This window comes from Ranitomeya imitator, chromosome 10 (genome assembly GCF_032444005.1).
Source record: "Ranitomeya imitator isolate aRanImi1 chromosome 10, aRanImi1.pri, whole genome shotgun sequence".
In the NCBI taxonomy this organism is placed as follows: domain Eukaryota; kingdom Metazoa; phylum Chordata; class Amphibia; order Anura; family Dendrobatidae; genus Ranitomeya; species Ranitomeya imitator.
In genome coordinates, this window is record NC_091291.1 from 27,121,655 (window position 1) to 27,135,106 (window position 13,452).

The following is a 13,452-nucleotide window of genomic DNA, read 5'->3' on the forward strand; positions in this document are numbered from 1 at the left end:
ACTAAATACTTAAATAAATTAAAAAAAATGTCCCCACTGTATTCATTCGTGTAAACTAGGGGGCAGGTCACTCATTATGAAGACGTAATCAGAGCATCACATGTAGACCCCCCTCAGCCCCGCACAAGCATATCATTAACTCAAATCTGAAAATTAAGATACAACAACAACCACAAGACAGATTTCATCAACCAAGGTATCATTGTAATCAGTATAACGGTGCCGACCTGACAATATGTGTAGGTTCCAGTGCACAATCCTGATATACCAGGTTCCCTTTAATTTAAACTTTAAATTCAAAGCTCTAAATACTGGACCAGACCTATACCTCGGAAATGGCCCATGGTTGACTGCTGCTGTGCCATTATCGAGTGTCTGCTTTGGGTCAATTGATGCCACCTTTCCTGGTGTCTGCACCTAATTTTTCGAAATGTTTTGACTCCAAGTCATGTCTCCTTCATGTCTGTTGCCTGAATTTGGCAGGGCTCTGAGAGTGCAAGGCCTACACCTGTCAATCATCTAGCTATTACTGTTTAAGCAAGAAATACTGGTTGAAGGCTTGTCACATGCATCCATGCTGCACAATTAATAGTATGTGTACTCTGGGTCAATTGATTCCACTTTTCCTGGTATCTGTCCCTAATTTGAGCTGTTTTAGCAAATTTCTCTTCCATCTCAGGAACATGGGACCAAGAAGCAAAACACCACCAGCATCCTAAGAGGTCGGTGCCAGATGCTGTATTTGATGAGCCTAGTTTGTTGTAGTTCTCTCAAGGTTATATTGGGTTGCTACATACTTGTTGGCTGCTCCATGATGATGCTCTAACCCTTTATACCAATGCTACATTGCCCTATGGCAGCATCATTCCCTCTTGTAACTTTGTGAGTAATTTTATTACATTTTATTACGTTACTATCACTAACTCATGCTTTCTGACTACATTCAGAAATGCTTTCTTTAGCTACGATACTATTACCGTGTGCGTGTCTTTGATCGTCTTTGCAAAATAAAAATAGAATAAAAACAATATATCAGGATTTTTAAAAAAAAACGTATTTCTATCTTTATTATATAACTTTAGACAATTATACAAAATGTACAAAATGGGAAGGGGGGTAAAAAAAACTCAGACAATAATTATGAATCTTCAAAGAAAGTGTGGATCTTTAGTAATAAAGTTCTTTATCAATCCAACCTGTGGGGGAAAAAAAAGTTAAATTAATAATCAGACTCTATCTTTTTACCTGCTTTCTACTGCACTGCTGGTTATTTTACAGGTCAAGATCATGTCCAATCTATATCAAAAATAACTAGTCATCTAAAGGAGATCGAAACATTATCCCAGCTATGCTAATAAGAACTTATTAAAGTTGGAGAACATGTTCAATCTTTATCATTAAGAACTATTCAACAATTAGAGACAGAGACCGTGTCCAATCTATATCAATAAATGCTAGTCATCAATTAGGTGTTGACCATGTCCAATCTATATCACTCTGAACTAGTCATCAGAGATCGAGACTGTCCAATCTATATAAATAAGAACTAACCATCAATCCGATATCAAGACCATGTCTAAACTATATCTTTAAGAGCTTGTAGTCATCATTTAGAGGTCAAGAATCTGCCCAATCTATATAAATAAGAAGTAGCCACCAATTGGAGACAGAAACCATGTTTAATCTATATCAATAGATACTAACAAAGGTGGGGACCATGGCCAATCTATATAAATAAACACTTGCCATCAAAGGTCAAGACCATGTCTTATCTTTAGCAATTAGATTTAGTCATTTAATCAAAGCTCGGGAACAAGTCCAATCTATATCGATAACCTAATCATTAATTAAAAGTTGAGACCCATGTTCAATCTATACTGCAAAAAGAAGCAATCTATATTGGTAAGAACTAATCAACATTTAGAGATTGTGACCATGTGCAATCTATATTGATAAGAATAGGCATCAATTTAAGGTCGAGAAAATGTATATTCTATAGCAATAAGAGCTAGCCATTATTTAGAGGTCAAGAGTCAAATCCATGTCCAATCTAATTCTGTAAGAAAGGATGGTCAATAAAATAAATGTGTCCATCCAGTGACGGTAAGAATTCATATACAGTGGGGCAAAAAAGTATTTAGTCAGTCAGCAATAGTGCAAGTTCCACCACTTAAAAAGATGAGAGGCGTCTGTAATTTACATCATAGGTAGACCTCAACTATGGGAGGCAAACTGAGAAAAAAAAATCCAGAAAATAATTGTCTGTTTTTTTAACATTTTATTTGCATATTATGGCGGAAAATAAGTATTTGGTCAGAAACAAAATTTCATCTCAATACTTTGTAATATATCCTTTGTTGGCAATGAGAGGTCAAACGTTTTCTGTAAGTCTTCACAAGGTTGCCACACACTGTTGTTGGTATGTTGGCCCATTCCTCCATGCAGATCTCCTCTAGAGCAGTGATGTTTTTGGCTTTTCGCTTGGCAACACGGACTTTCAACTCCCTCCAAAGGTTTTCTATAGGGTTGAGATCTGAAGACTGGCTAGGCCACTCCAGGACCTTGAAATGCTTCTTACGAAGCCACTCCTTCATTGCCCTGGCGGTGTGCTTTGGATCATTGTCATGTTGAAAGACCCAGCCACGTTTCATCTTCAATGCCCTTGCTGATGGAAGGAGGTTTGCACTCAAAATCTCACGATACATGGCCCCATTCATTCTTTCATGTACCCGGATCAGTCGTCCTGGCCCCTTTGCAGAGAAACAGCCCCAAAGCATGATGTTTCCACCGCCATGCTTTACAGTAGGTATGGTGTTTGATGGATGCAACTCAGTATTCTTTTTCCTCCAAACACGACAAGTTGTGTTTCTACCAAACAGTTCCAGTTTGGTTTCATCAGACCATAGGATATTCTCCCAAAACTCCTCTGGATCATCCAAATGCTCTCTAGCAAACTTCAGACGGGCCCGGACATGTACTGGCTTAAGCAGTGGGACACGTCTGGCACTGCAGGATCTGAGTCCATGGTGGCGTAGTGTGTTACTTATGGTAGGCCTTGTTACATTGGTCCCAGCTCTCTGCAGTTCATTCACTAGGTCCCCCCGCGTGGTTCTGGGATTTTTGCTCACCGTTCTTGTGATCATTCTGACCCCACGGGGTGGGATTTTGCGTGGAGCCCCAGATCGAGGGAGATTATCAGTGGTCTTGTATGTCTTCCATTTTCTAATTATTGCTCCCACTGTTGATTTCTTCACTCCAAGCTGGTTGGATATTGCAGATTCAGTCTTCCCAGCCTGGTGCAGGGCTACAATTTTGTTTCTGGTGTCCTTTGACAGCTCTTTGGTCTTCACCATAGTGGAGTTTGGAGTCAGACTGTTTGAGGGTGTGCACAGGTGTCTTTTTATACTGATAACAAGTTTAAACAGGTGCCATTACTACAGGTAATGAGTGGAGGAAAGAGGAGACTCTTAAAGAAGAAGTTACAGGTCTGTGAGAGCCAGAAATGTTGATTGTTTGTTTCTGACCAAATACTTATTTTCCACCATAATATGCAAATAAAATGATAAAAAAACAGACAATGTGATTTTCTGGGTTTTTTTTTCTCAGTTTGTCTCCCATAGTTGAGGTCTACCTATGATGTAAATTACAGACGCCTCTCATCTTTTTAAGTGGTGGAACTTGCACTATTGCTGACTGACTAAATACTTTTTTGCCCCACTGTAGATGGACAAAATAAGGAGACATACATTTCTTGCTGGTGAGCATCGGCTATGACAATCTTGGACTACGATTGACAATGTCATGCATAAGAGAATGTTGTCATTCATGACCTACATTCTGCAATGAAGCCATCAACACCACTATATCCAGATGCCTAAAGCCAATGTTCTGAGCAGTTCTAGAGACATCTTGTATCTGCAGCTGACGACAATGATATTACACTAAGCTTTCATACAACAGTTACTTACTGCCAGGAAATTTTCTTATGAGAAATGTTCGGAGTTCATCATAAACTAAGATAAGAAATGTGTACTCGATTCCTACAAACCAGTATTGGACTCTGTGGGAAAAATAATGGAACAGATATCAAATAATCAATCCAGATTGAGGAAAAATACGGAGTATAAAGTGAGATATGTAAGTGAGACATAGCCAGATCTGGAATTAGGGAGGTATCACATTAAACTTCTGACTAGACAGATACTTTAGTGTCAACATCACAGCTGAATGGCAGCTTCCTATTCTATAATTTTCATTGTATCAGTGACAACCTGAAGCAGGTTAAGAGCAACCAACCTCTGCTGCAGCGTCTTAAGGTAACAGGCTGCAGCAGTAGTTGGTGATTAGGATAATTATTGCTGCATTATAGTATCTAACACTTTTCTATATGTTGATTCTTACCGAATGGGCATAAAGTGTAAGCCGATATTTAATCCAGGGACATAGCAGAGGATTACTCCAATAACAATTTGTGAGAGTAAGCCCACAAAGATGATCTTGTTCCTGTAGAAATAAGCGTAAAGTGAGGTCATACCAGGTTGTTTTTCTGTGCTATTATGGTGAAGCCCCTCTTACTTTTTGGGCCATTAACGGCATCAATGCCTTGCTCTGTCTGGGTACAAGATAGCTGTTGAAGTTTCCCCATTTTAATTAAGCTGGGTTGACTTCTCCTCGGGCTACACCCCGTCCTCAGTTACCTTCTACCCTGGGACTGAGAAATAACTAAACAATTTTCTTTAGTCATAATGTCCTCTGTTTGCTTCCCGCTGCCTCTTATACTCAGATTAGCATTCCTTTCCTCCTGCTTCCAAGTTTCCTACTGTAACATAGGAAAGGCACATATGGCGTGGTTTAGATCAGAGGATGACAGACCATTGGGCAACCTGTTCAGCTGCACAGGGGCCCAAGACATAAAGGGACCCACTTACACCTGTAAAGCAGCTTCAGTTACAGACACATAAGGGGCCCTTGTACTATTCTTACACACGAGTCCTTGTCTATGTCCACCACTGGTTTAGACTTCGCACTGCACTCCCCATGCCACTGCGGCAGCTATCTTGGAAGTGGGAGGAGTGGATTGCCGATGGAGGCAAATGGAAGGCACCAGGTAGGGGACTATACATGAGAAATACAGTATATAGACACTTTTTTCTAGTCCCAGGATGAACTATCACTTTAAACATCTATAAATGAACGTAACGTGACATTGAAGTGTAAAGTCACGCACTATATACAACCAAAAATCAGTCACTCACTTGAAGAACCTAGGAGTAATAATGGTGTTCCTTCTTGTTTTTCGGATAAGTGTGTTCATCATCTGGCAGACCACAATACTGATAAAGAAAGCGGAGTAGCAGTACCACTCCTGGTTGAGACGCTGGTAGTAGGTCTACAAAACAGATGAGATCATACAGGTTAATTTTTGTAAAAAAACAAAAAAACTATTTTGCCAAGAAGTGTACTGATGTAATGTTCTGAAGTTAGATATTATAGCCTGTACTGGGCACAAAGCAATAAATGTTTTAAAAATGGCACCCTTTTAAATTAGCAATGTCTAGATTACGTGACTGCAACATCAAGTGCCGATAAATTGGACCAAAGAGAGTTTGGAGGTGGAGAAGGAAGCAAGTATTTATCATAAAAAGGAACGAGTCGTATATTTTTCTCCTACAATAAAGGGAAGGAAAAAGTAAATACTATAGTAAACCTTTAAAGGGGGTTTCCACGCAAAATTGATGATTGGACATATATTAGCAAATAAAAAGTTAGAACTGTAGGCAAAATTTGGGCATTATGTTGTATTTGAAGATATAGATAAGTGATTCAGATTTTTGTTAAAAAATCAGAAAAAAGTGATTTTCACAGTATAATGAAGAAAGTAGCAGGGTAGGAAACTTAAAACATAACATTTAATAGTAAATTTTGAAAAGATTCATGAACACAACAAACATAGAAATCAGAACCCGCAAGGAACCAAATCTGCTCAGCCAGGGCACAAACGGTCTATCCTGTGCTACCTATGCCAGTACCAGTGGCGGTGTAGTAAGTAGACCTAATGAGATAATAAACGTAACATCCATAGAAATAAAACTAGAATGGTCTCACCCAATTCTGGTTGTTTATTGAACCTCAGGTGGAGCTAAAGGCACTAAGCCACTGAGAAACGTTCATGTTATGAGTCGGAATCTTTGACATTTCCAGAAGGGACCGCTTCTGGCTTCTTGCGGGTTCAGATTTCTGTTTGTTGTGTCTATGAATCTTTTTAAATTTACTATTAAATGTTATGTTTTAAGTTTCCTACCCTATTGTGTTATTTGCATCAATTCAAGAGAAAATCAAATTTTTCCTTCCTTCTTTCTTTGTTTATTTTTTTAAGTCGCCATTTTGCAATAGGTAGAGGAGTCACATTGGTTATCACCTTTGTATTGGCTTCTCAGAAACCGATGATAAATGTTTATACTTTTGGTGTTTGCCACTAAAAATCAACAAGACATTTTATTATTGTATTATTTCAAAGAAATGGCTGCACTTCCTGTTGCTAACTTTTTAAAATGGCCGGCACAAAAAAAAAACTGAAACATGTAATATCACTGGAAGTAAATGTAACTTTCCAACCAAACTTTGGCTAGGTTTCCAACATCTGATTTACTGATATACAGCCAATTTTAGATTTTGGATGGAAATCCACTTTAATAAAGGTCCAGAGACCTTGTTTTAGTGTCTTGCATGCCGGGTAAAGGTTCAATTTACTGCCCTGGGTATAGAAAGATGGCTTCATTGTGGCTCCTGACACCATCACCTAAGACACATGATCCACCAGAAAGCCTTCTCGTGACAGTCCTACTGAATTGAAGCTATTTGAGAAATCTTAACAAGTTATAGCTGTCTTAAAGCAATATACTATTTCTACTAATTTCCGTTTTCCATAATCATACAGTTTAATCATAATTGGTTCCCTTGGTGTTTAGCTCCCCATGCTTACCCATTCCTGCCCATAACTGTCCTCCAGCTCATTGATGGTTTTGTCTTCCCAGTCGACTCTGAGTCCAAGTACTCTAGCTGGTAGGAAACCTTGTTGCGCCAAGACAGTGAAATAGTTCACAAAACCAGCATATGTTTCCATTGCAGCTATGGGGCACATAATAACCATATGAGTAAGCCTCTTGGTATGGGACTTTTTAACCATTTTAACATAACAATAAAAAAAATCCAGTTTTCGAGAAAATGAAAATTTTTACCTATGTTAAAGTAGGAATATGACAGTAAATTCATGTTCACCAGTCGGTCTTTGTATGGGTTACGTGGCTTTCTGTGCATGATATCACTTTCAGCTTTCTCATACGCTAAAGCTATGGAAGGAATCTAAGGGAGGCAAATAAAATTGGGGTCGTTAGGAAATGTTCCGAACTTTGAGCAAATTATTTTTTCTTAGGTTAAAAAGATGACATTTTTGGTATTTATAAAATGTTCTTTCCAATAACGTCACCTAGACAGACTTGTACGTTAGATGTATCAGTGTAAGAAACACATATGTCCCAAAAAGTCAACTTACAATGTCGGTTCCCAATTCTATGAATAGGATGGTAATGGCTCCAATGGGCAAGGGGCAACTGATGATCACGTAGACCATAAAAGGAATCATCTCCGGAATGTTCTTGGTCACGGTGTAGGAAATGGACTTCTTCAGGTTTTCAAATATCAAGCGTCCTGCAGGAATATCACATTCATTAGCGATTGGGGAAATAAAAGGAAATGGAAGAAATTTGGCAAATACATTGAAAAAAAAAATCACTTTTAGAAAATGAATCTCCACTTCCTCTGAAACTTAACTTTTTCTAAGGCAACTGGCTACAACACAGGCTCTCTCCTCTGTAAGATTTGTTCAATCTTGTTTTGATAAATGGAGCAGAGGTTTCCTTCTCAAAGCATATTAACTTATGCCTTATATCTAATTTTCTACTTCTTTTGGATCAATAGGAGAAGCACAGTTTTGCAATGCATCACTTCCCAATCGCTTCTCATTGACATCTTTCCCTGTTCTCTGGCTCAACATATTAAATATAGTGTAAATGTGCTTCTTAGTTTAAAACCTTTTCATTAACGCACAAATCGCAAAAGAAATAAAGGATCTTTCTAGTGCTACTCAAGTGATTGAGAAGTTTCCATGTCTAAAGTAGCCATCTTACCTTCTTCCACTCCGGTCACAATAGAAGCAAAATTATCATCCAGGAGAATCATGTCGGCAGAGTGTTTAGCAGCATCAGAACCAGCAATTCCCATCGCAACACCAATATCGGCTTTCTTCAATGCAGGGGAGTCATTAACACCATCTCCAGTCACTGCCACAATGTTACCCTGAAAGTAATAGATATGTTCTGGATACCTACAGTCTTAAGTATCAAGTGTTAAGCTTTAAAAAAAAACTAATGTAACTTACCAATCTCTGACATCCTTCGACAATGAGAAGTTTCTGTTGGGGTGAGGTCCGGGCAAACACAATTTCTTTGTGATATTTCAAGATGTCATCTAGTTCATCAGAGCACATGTCATTGAGTTCACCTCCAGTCACCACAATGGTGCAGGCATCTCTGTAATTGGAATAAATAGGTCAATATGCAAAGAAAAGGGGTTGCAAAGATTTTCCAAAAATAACAATTTGCATGTGGATGGTGTTTTTTCGATACTAAACAATCCCTCCCAGATGCTGGACAACTGGCTTGGAAAGAGGGAAAAATCCATAGTGTACTGACCTGGGATTAACGCTTTCAGTAGGGATTCCTAATCTTTTGGCAATATCCTCTACTGTCTCGCCATTAGTTGAGATAATCCCAACACTTTTTGCAATTGCTTTGGCCGTGATTGGATGATCTCCAGTGACCATAATAACCTGCCATAAACACAGATTATTAGACATATTTAGAGATTACTAACTCTAGATATCACAATGATCAATGTTTGGAGTTACTAACCTTAATGCCGGAACTACGACACTTTATGACTGCATCGGGAACAGTGGCACGAGGTGGGTCAATCATAGAAATGAGGCCAACAAAGCATAATTTATCTAGAGGGAAATTTCCACTTTCAGCATCAAATGGGTAACCAGGGCCATATATGGAGGCAGGAAGCACCAGATGACAAAAACCTGTAGAAGACACAGTACATATTTAGAATCTTGAAAATATCATGAAGATTCCAGGTCTCAATCTAGGTTGTAGAAATCCCCGGAATATTAGTGAGAAGTTGCATATACCTACCAAGAACTCTTTCTCCCATACTTCCCAGCTCCATGTAGGCTTTTTGAAAATACTCCTTCATTTCATCTTCCAATGGCAATTCCTGTCCTCCAATCATAATGGTAGTACATCTATCCAAGATTCGTTCTGGGGCCCCTTTCATCACTAGCAAGTAACCCTTCTCTGCAGGATCCTCTGGCTTATGAATAGAGACCTAAAAAGTAAGAAAATAGTCAATTGCCAATAATTTTTTTAACCCCATAGAGACCTTGGGCATTGAGAAACAACCAGGTTCATCAATTACCTGGTACTTGTTGCTGGAATTGAATGGGATTTCCAAAACTTTCTCATTTCGATCTCTAATATCCATGACTTTTCCCAGAACATTCTCTGTAAATTTCAATAAAGCTGCTTCTGAGGCATCTCCATTTACTGACCTCTGCACACACAAAACAGCAGATAAGATTTCAACTTTTTACTTTTGGGATATGCTAAAATGACCCTCAAGGATGTTTTATGAAGATGACCCATTTCCAAATGGGATCAGCTGATCCCAGTAGGTTTGGCTACCCCAATCCTCAGCGCACAGCTCACATTCCCTAGGAAAGTATGTAATGCATGAATCGGCCAGGTCATCAGCAACAGAATACCCTCTATAAAGAAGGGTACATAATGACATCCGTATACCCTACTAGAACATATGGACAGGATGATTTTGTGAGACAGCACCACAGTTCACTTGCATATAGGTAGGATGTATATAAATGAATATTTACCTTGTTGATGGAAATTTCTTCTTGATCAGCACAGAATTCAGCTCGGTTACACAGGGTGGCAATTTTAGCCAGTGCTTGCCAAGTCGGAGAGCTTTGATCAAACATTTCACCTGAACAGACAGACAATTATCAACGGTTACCTTTGTATTCCCCAAGAGATGTTTGGGGTGCCGTGGGGGATCCCTTTATCTACCTTGTAATGTCAAGAGATTAATAGGCCCTTACCTGTCTGCTCTTCACTGGTATCTGCATTGTGGATGAAATTGTCAAACCACATATGTGACACAGTCATCCGGTTCTGGGTTAGGGTCCCAGTCTTGTCAGAGCAGATGACTGAGGTGGACCCCAGAGTCTCCACAGCTTCCAGGTTCTTCACAAGGCAATTCTTCTTTGCCATACGCTTTGCAGTCAAAGATAGACAAACCTGTAGGTTATACATTTAATTAGGAAGGTCAAAGTTGCAAAAGAAGCTTGCATGGAAGATAAGACCGTAATGGGTTTATTAACATGTTATACTCACCGTTACAGTTGCTAGTAGTCCTTCAGGCACATAGGCTACCACGATGCCAATGCAGAATATTATAGCATTGAGGGCACTATATCCCATGGCGATGGAAATAATGAAGAAAACTACACCAACGCCCACTGCAAGACCACTGATCAAGGTCACAAAGTGCTCGATCTCCAAGGCAATGGGTGTCTTCTGATCCCCAACTTGTGAGGCCAGTGATGCAATACGCCCAATGACTGTGCGGTCACTCGTGTTAATTACTATACCCGACGCTGTCCCTGTAAAGCAAGCATGAGATATTAGACCAGATTTAGTGACCTTTACCATATGCATATCACCTTATGTGTGTCTACTTTGTACATTAAGTAAAGGATATGAACTAGAGAAACCTCAAATCATGATTTTCAGCTCACCTTCCAAGCAGGTTGTAGAATAGAAGCCCAAATTTTTAGTCTCTAGAGGGTTATCATCGGTGCACTCGGTGCCACGAGGTTGTGCTTCTGATTCACCGGTGAGGGATGAATTGTCAACCTGCACATCAAAAGTTACAGGTCATTCTCATGACTTAATGGTTTCTAAGATTTCATCACCTTAGCATGACTTATATCGAATGCAAAATTGTCTAATAATCTTTTCTCACCTTGCAACCATGGCTCTCAAGTATTCGTATATCAGCCGGGATTTTATCACCTCCTTTAATAAAGACGACATCCCCAGTTACAAGCTTCTCCGCTATCATCTCAATACGTTTACCATCCCGAAGAACCAAGGCTTGCTAAATCAAAGAAATGTATTACAAAAAATCTCATCAACTATCATTCTACAAATTCACAGTAAGGCTTCTTACCTGAGGCACCATGTTCTTAAAGCCAGCCATAATATTGGTACTTTTTGCTTCTTGGTAATATGCAAAGAGAGCCGTCATCACAACCACTGCGATCAGGATGATCGCCAACCAGAGCTAAAGACGTGAAGTAATAAGTAAAAATACATACAGGATAGAATCACAGCATTCAGAATACTCGACCTAAGATCTTAATCAAAATCTTCTGGTTTTCTTACATTGTCTTTAGCAACCGTAGGGTCTTGGGCAGCTTGAAGGCCGTATGCCAGAAAGCACAATGCAGACGAAATCCAAAAGACAATGGCAAATCCTCCGCCCATGAGCATCAAAAACTTAAAAATTTCAGGGGTTCCTTTTGGAGGTGAGAGCTTGTTAGGTCCATCTCGGGCTAAAATTTCCTGAGCAGCTGCTGTGCTCAAGCCCTTGAGAAAAACACAATTGATAAAATATTGTAAATCATTTTATACTTCACTGTACTGAGTAGGATCGATACATGAGATCATAAAATAAACTTTCATCATGGTTAGACGGTATGTCCACTTTGGGCAATCTCCTGGAATCACCCCCCCGATCCATGGCAGCACGTTTCCAATTCATCTGCAGCGTCACCACAGTTGAAATGAAGTATTACACATCTTCCAATGAAATGAATAACCTGTTCTTGTAATAAATGGATACGCCAGATCCTCCCGAGTGAAGGGCAGGCTTTGTATTTACTCCATTAACTCCAATTACTAGTTGAGAGTCTAGGAAATTGGAGCGCTCTCTTCTAACTCAGAATGACCTCAAAGCAGTTTTTGGAAATGGGTTTTCTAAATGAAGAAACCTCCTTTTAAACTGACCTGTTTGATATCTACTGAGTATTTCTTTTGTAGATCCTCGATGCTCAGCTTGTGTTCGGTCTAGAAAAAAATAGATCTGGTCATTACCAAACCACCTAATACCTGTATTGTACTCTCAGTATTAATGCTCCATCACTTACAATCTCTAGCTCCTTTTTCAAATTTTCTACTTTCTTGGCATTCTTCTTTTGTTTAATCCCTGACAATATGTTAAGCTTGTTTTTCTCTTTTTTTGGTTTTTCATTCGTGGGGGTGGAGTAAATGTCAGGTGGCTCCTGTAGAAGGAAAGGGGGCACAGGATGGAAAAAAAGTCTGCATAGTACACTTATATTTATAAGTAATAAATAATATTATACAGTATATTAAAAGTAATACATGGGACCATTAACTAACCCTATCAGTTTTTGGCTACTGTTTAGTTTATATTTTTCTTAGTGCAATTTCTAAATCAGTCAATTTACCTACTCATATATAATTTTTTTTTTTATAATTATAAATACCACAAATTAACATACATTGCAAAATATCTTATTGAGTGGATTTTTATTAGATCATATAGGAGGGGGGGATAATATGAAATATATAATTTTAACATTTTTTTAAATTTTCTTTGCAAAGTAACTTGAGTCTGGAATTGTATTTATCATATGTCATATATCACAGATAATAAAAAGTGAAAATTTAACTTGGATGCAAAATATCTTGAGTTTAGATTTTTATTGGATGGTATACATATATATTTTTTCATATATGATCCTATAAAAATCCAGATTCCGTAAGATTTTTGCAAGAAAAATAAAATGCACCTACCTGGGAAGGTGAAATTTCAGGTTGAGAATGGCTGGACATTCCGTCTTAGTAAATGGCTACCTGGAATCTTCTGTAGCTAATCCTTAGATTCCGTCAGTTAGCTGATGGAAGATGAAATAGTCTTGTAGGATCACACCCGTGGCTTATATATACTCTGCATCTCCTCCCACTGTGACCTGACCACCTCTAGGTAATAAGTGCAGTCCATTCCAAATCTAACTACACCAGGTTTCCTCCAGATAAACCAGTATTTCTTTTTCTTTCAAAAACTATCCAGATGCTGGTACCTAAGGTGCAGATGAGAGAGAGATGGCCTTTAGTAAAGAAGTGTCGTCATTGTTGCACTAGCTGGGTGCGGGTTTAGTTATGCAAACGATAATATTGAAATATTTCAAAATGTTGTTTTAGAATGTAGACGTACCTGTAATCGTAG

The 13,452-nt window shown here is 38.7% G+C and overlaps 1 protein-coding gene across 1 annotated transcript; it reads right to left on the reverse strand.

Moving 5' to 3' along the window:
* Positions 1-1,041: 1,041 nt before the first annotated feature.
* LOC138650961 (potassium-transporting ATPase alpha chain 2-like) lies at positions 1,042-13,173 on the reverse strand. Its single transcript, XM_069740851.1, has 23 exons — positions 13,020-13,173; positions 12,350-12,484; positions 12,210-12,269; positions 11,586-11,789; positions 11,371-11,484; positions 11,164-11,298; positions 10,937-11,054; positions 10,533-10,801; positions 10,238-10,436; positions 10,013-10,122; positions 9,541-9,675; positions 9,258-9,450; positions 8,970-9,145; positions 8,751-8,887; positions 8,438-8,588; positions 8,187-8,355; positions 7,553-7,707; positions 7,239-7,362; positions 6,983-7,128; positions 5,256-5,389; positions 4,402-4,503; positions 3,969-4,060; positions 1,042-1,196 (listed from the first exon to the last, which is right to left on the reverse strand). Exons 1-23 carry the CDS (start codon positions 13,056-13,058, stop codon positions 1,168-1,170), a joined length of 3,126 nt encoding a protein of 1,041 aa, XP_069596952.1. The 5' UTR covers positions 13,059-13,173; the 3' UTR covers positions 1,042-1,167.
* Positions 13,174-13,452: the final 279 nt, after the last annotated feature.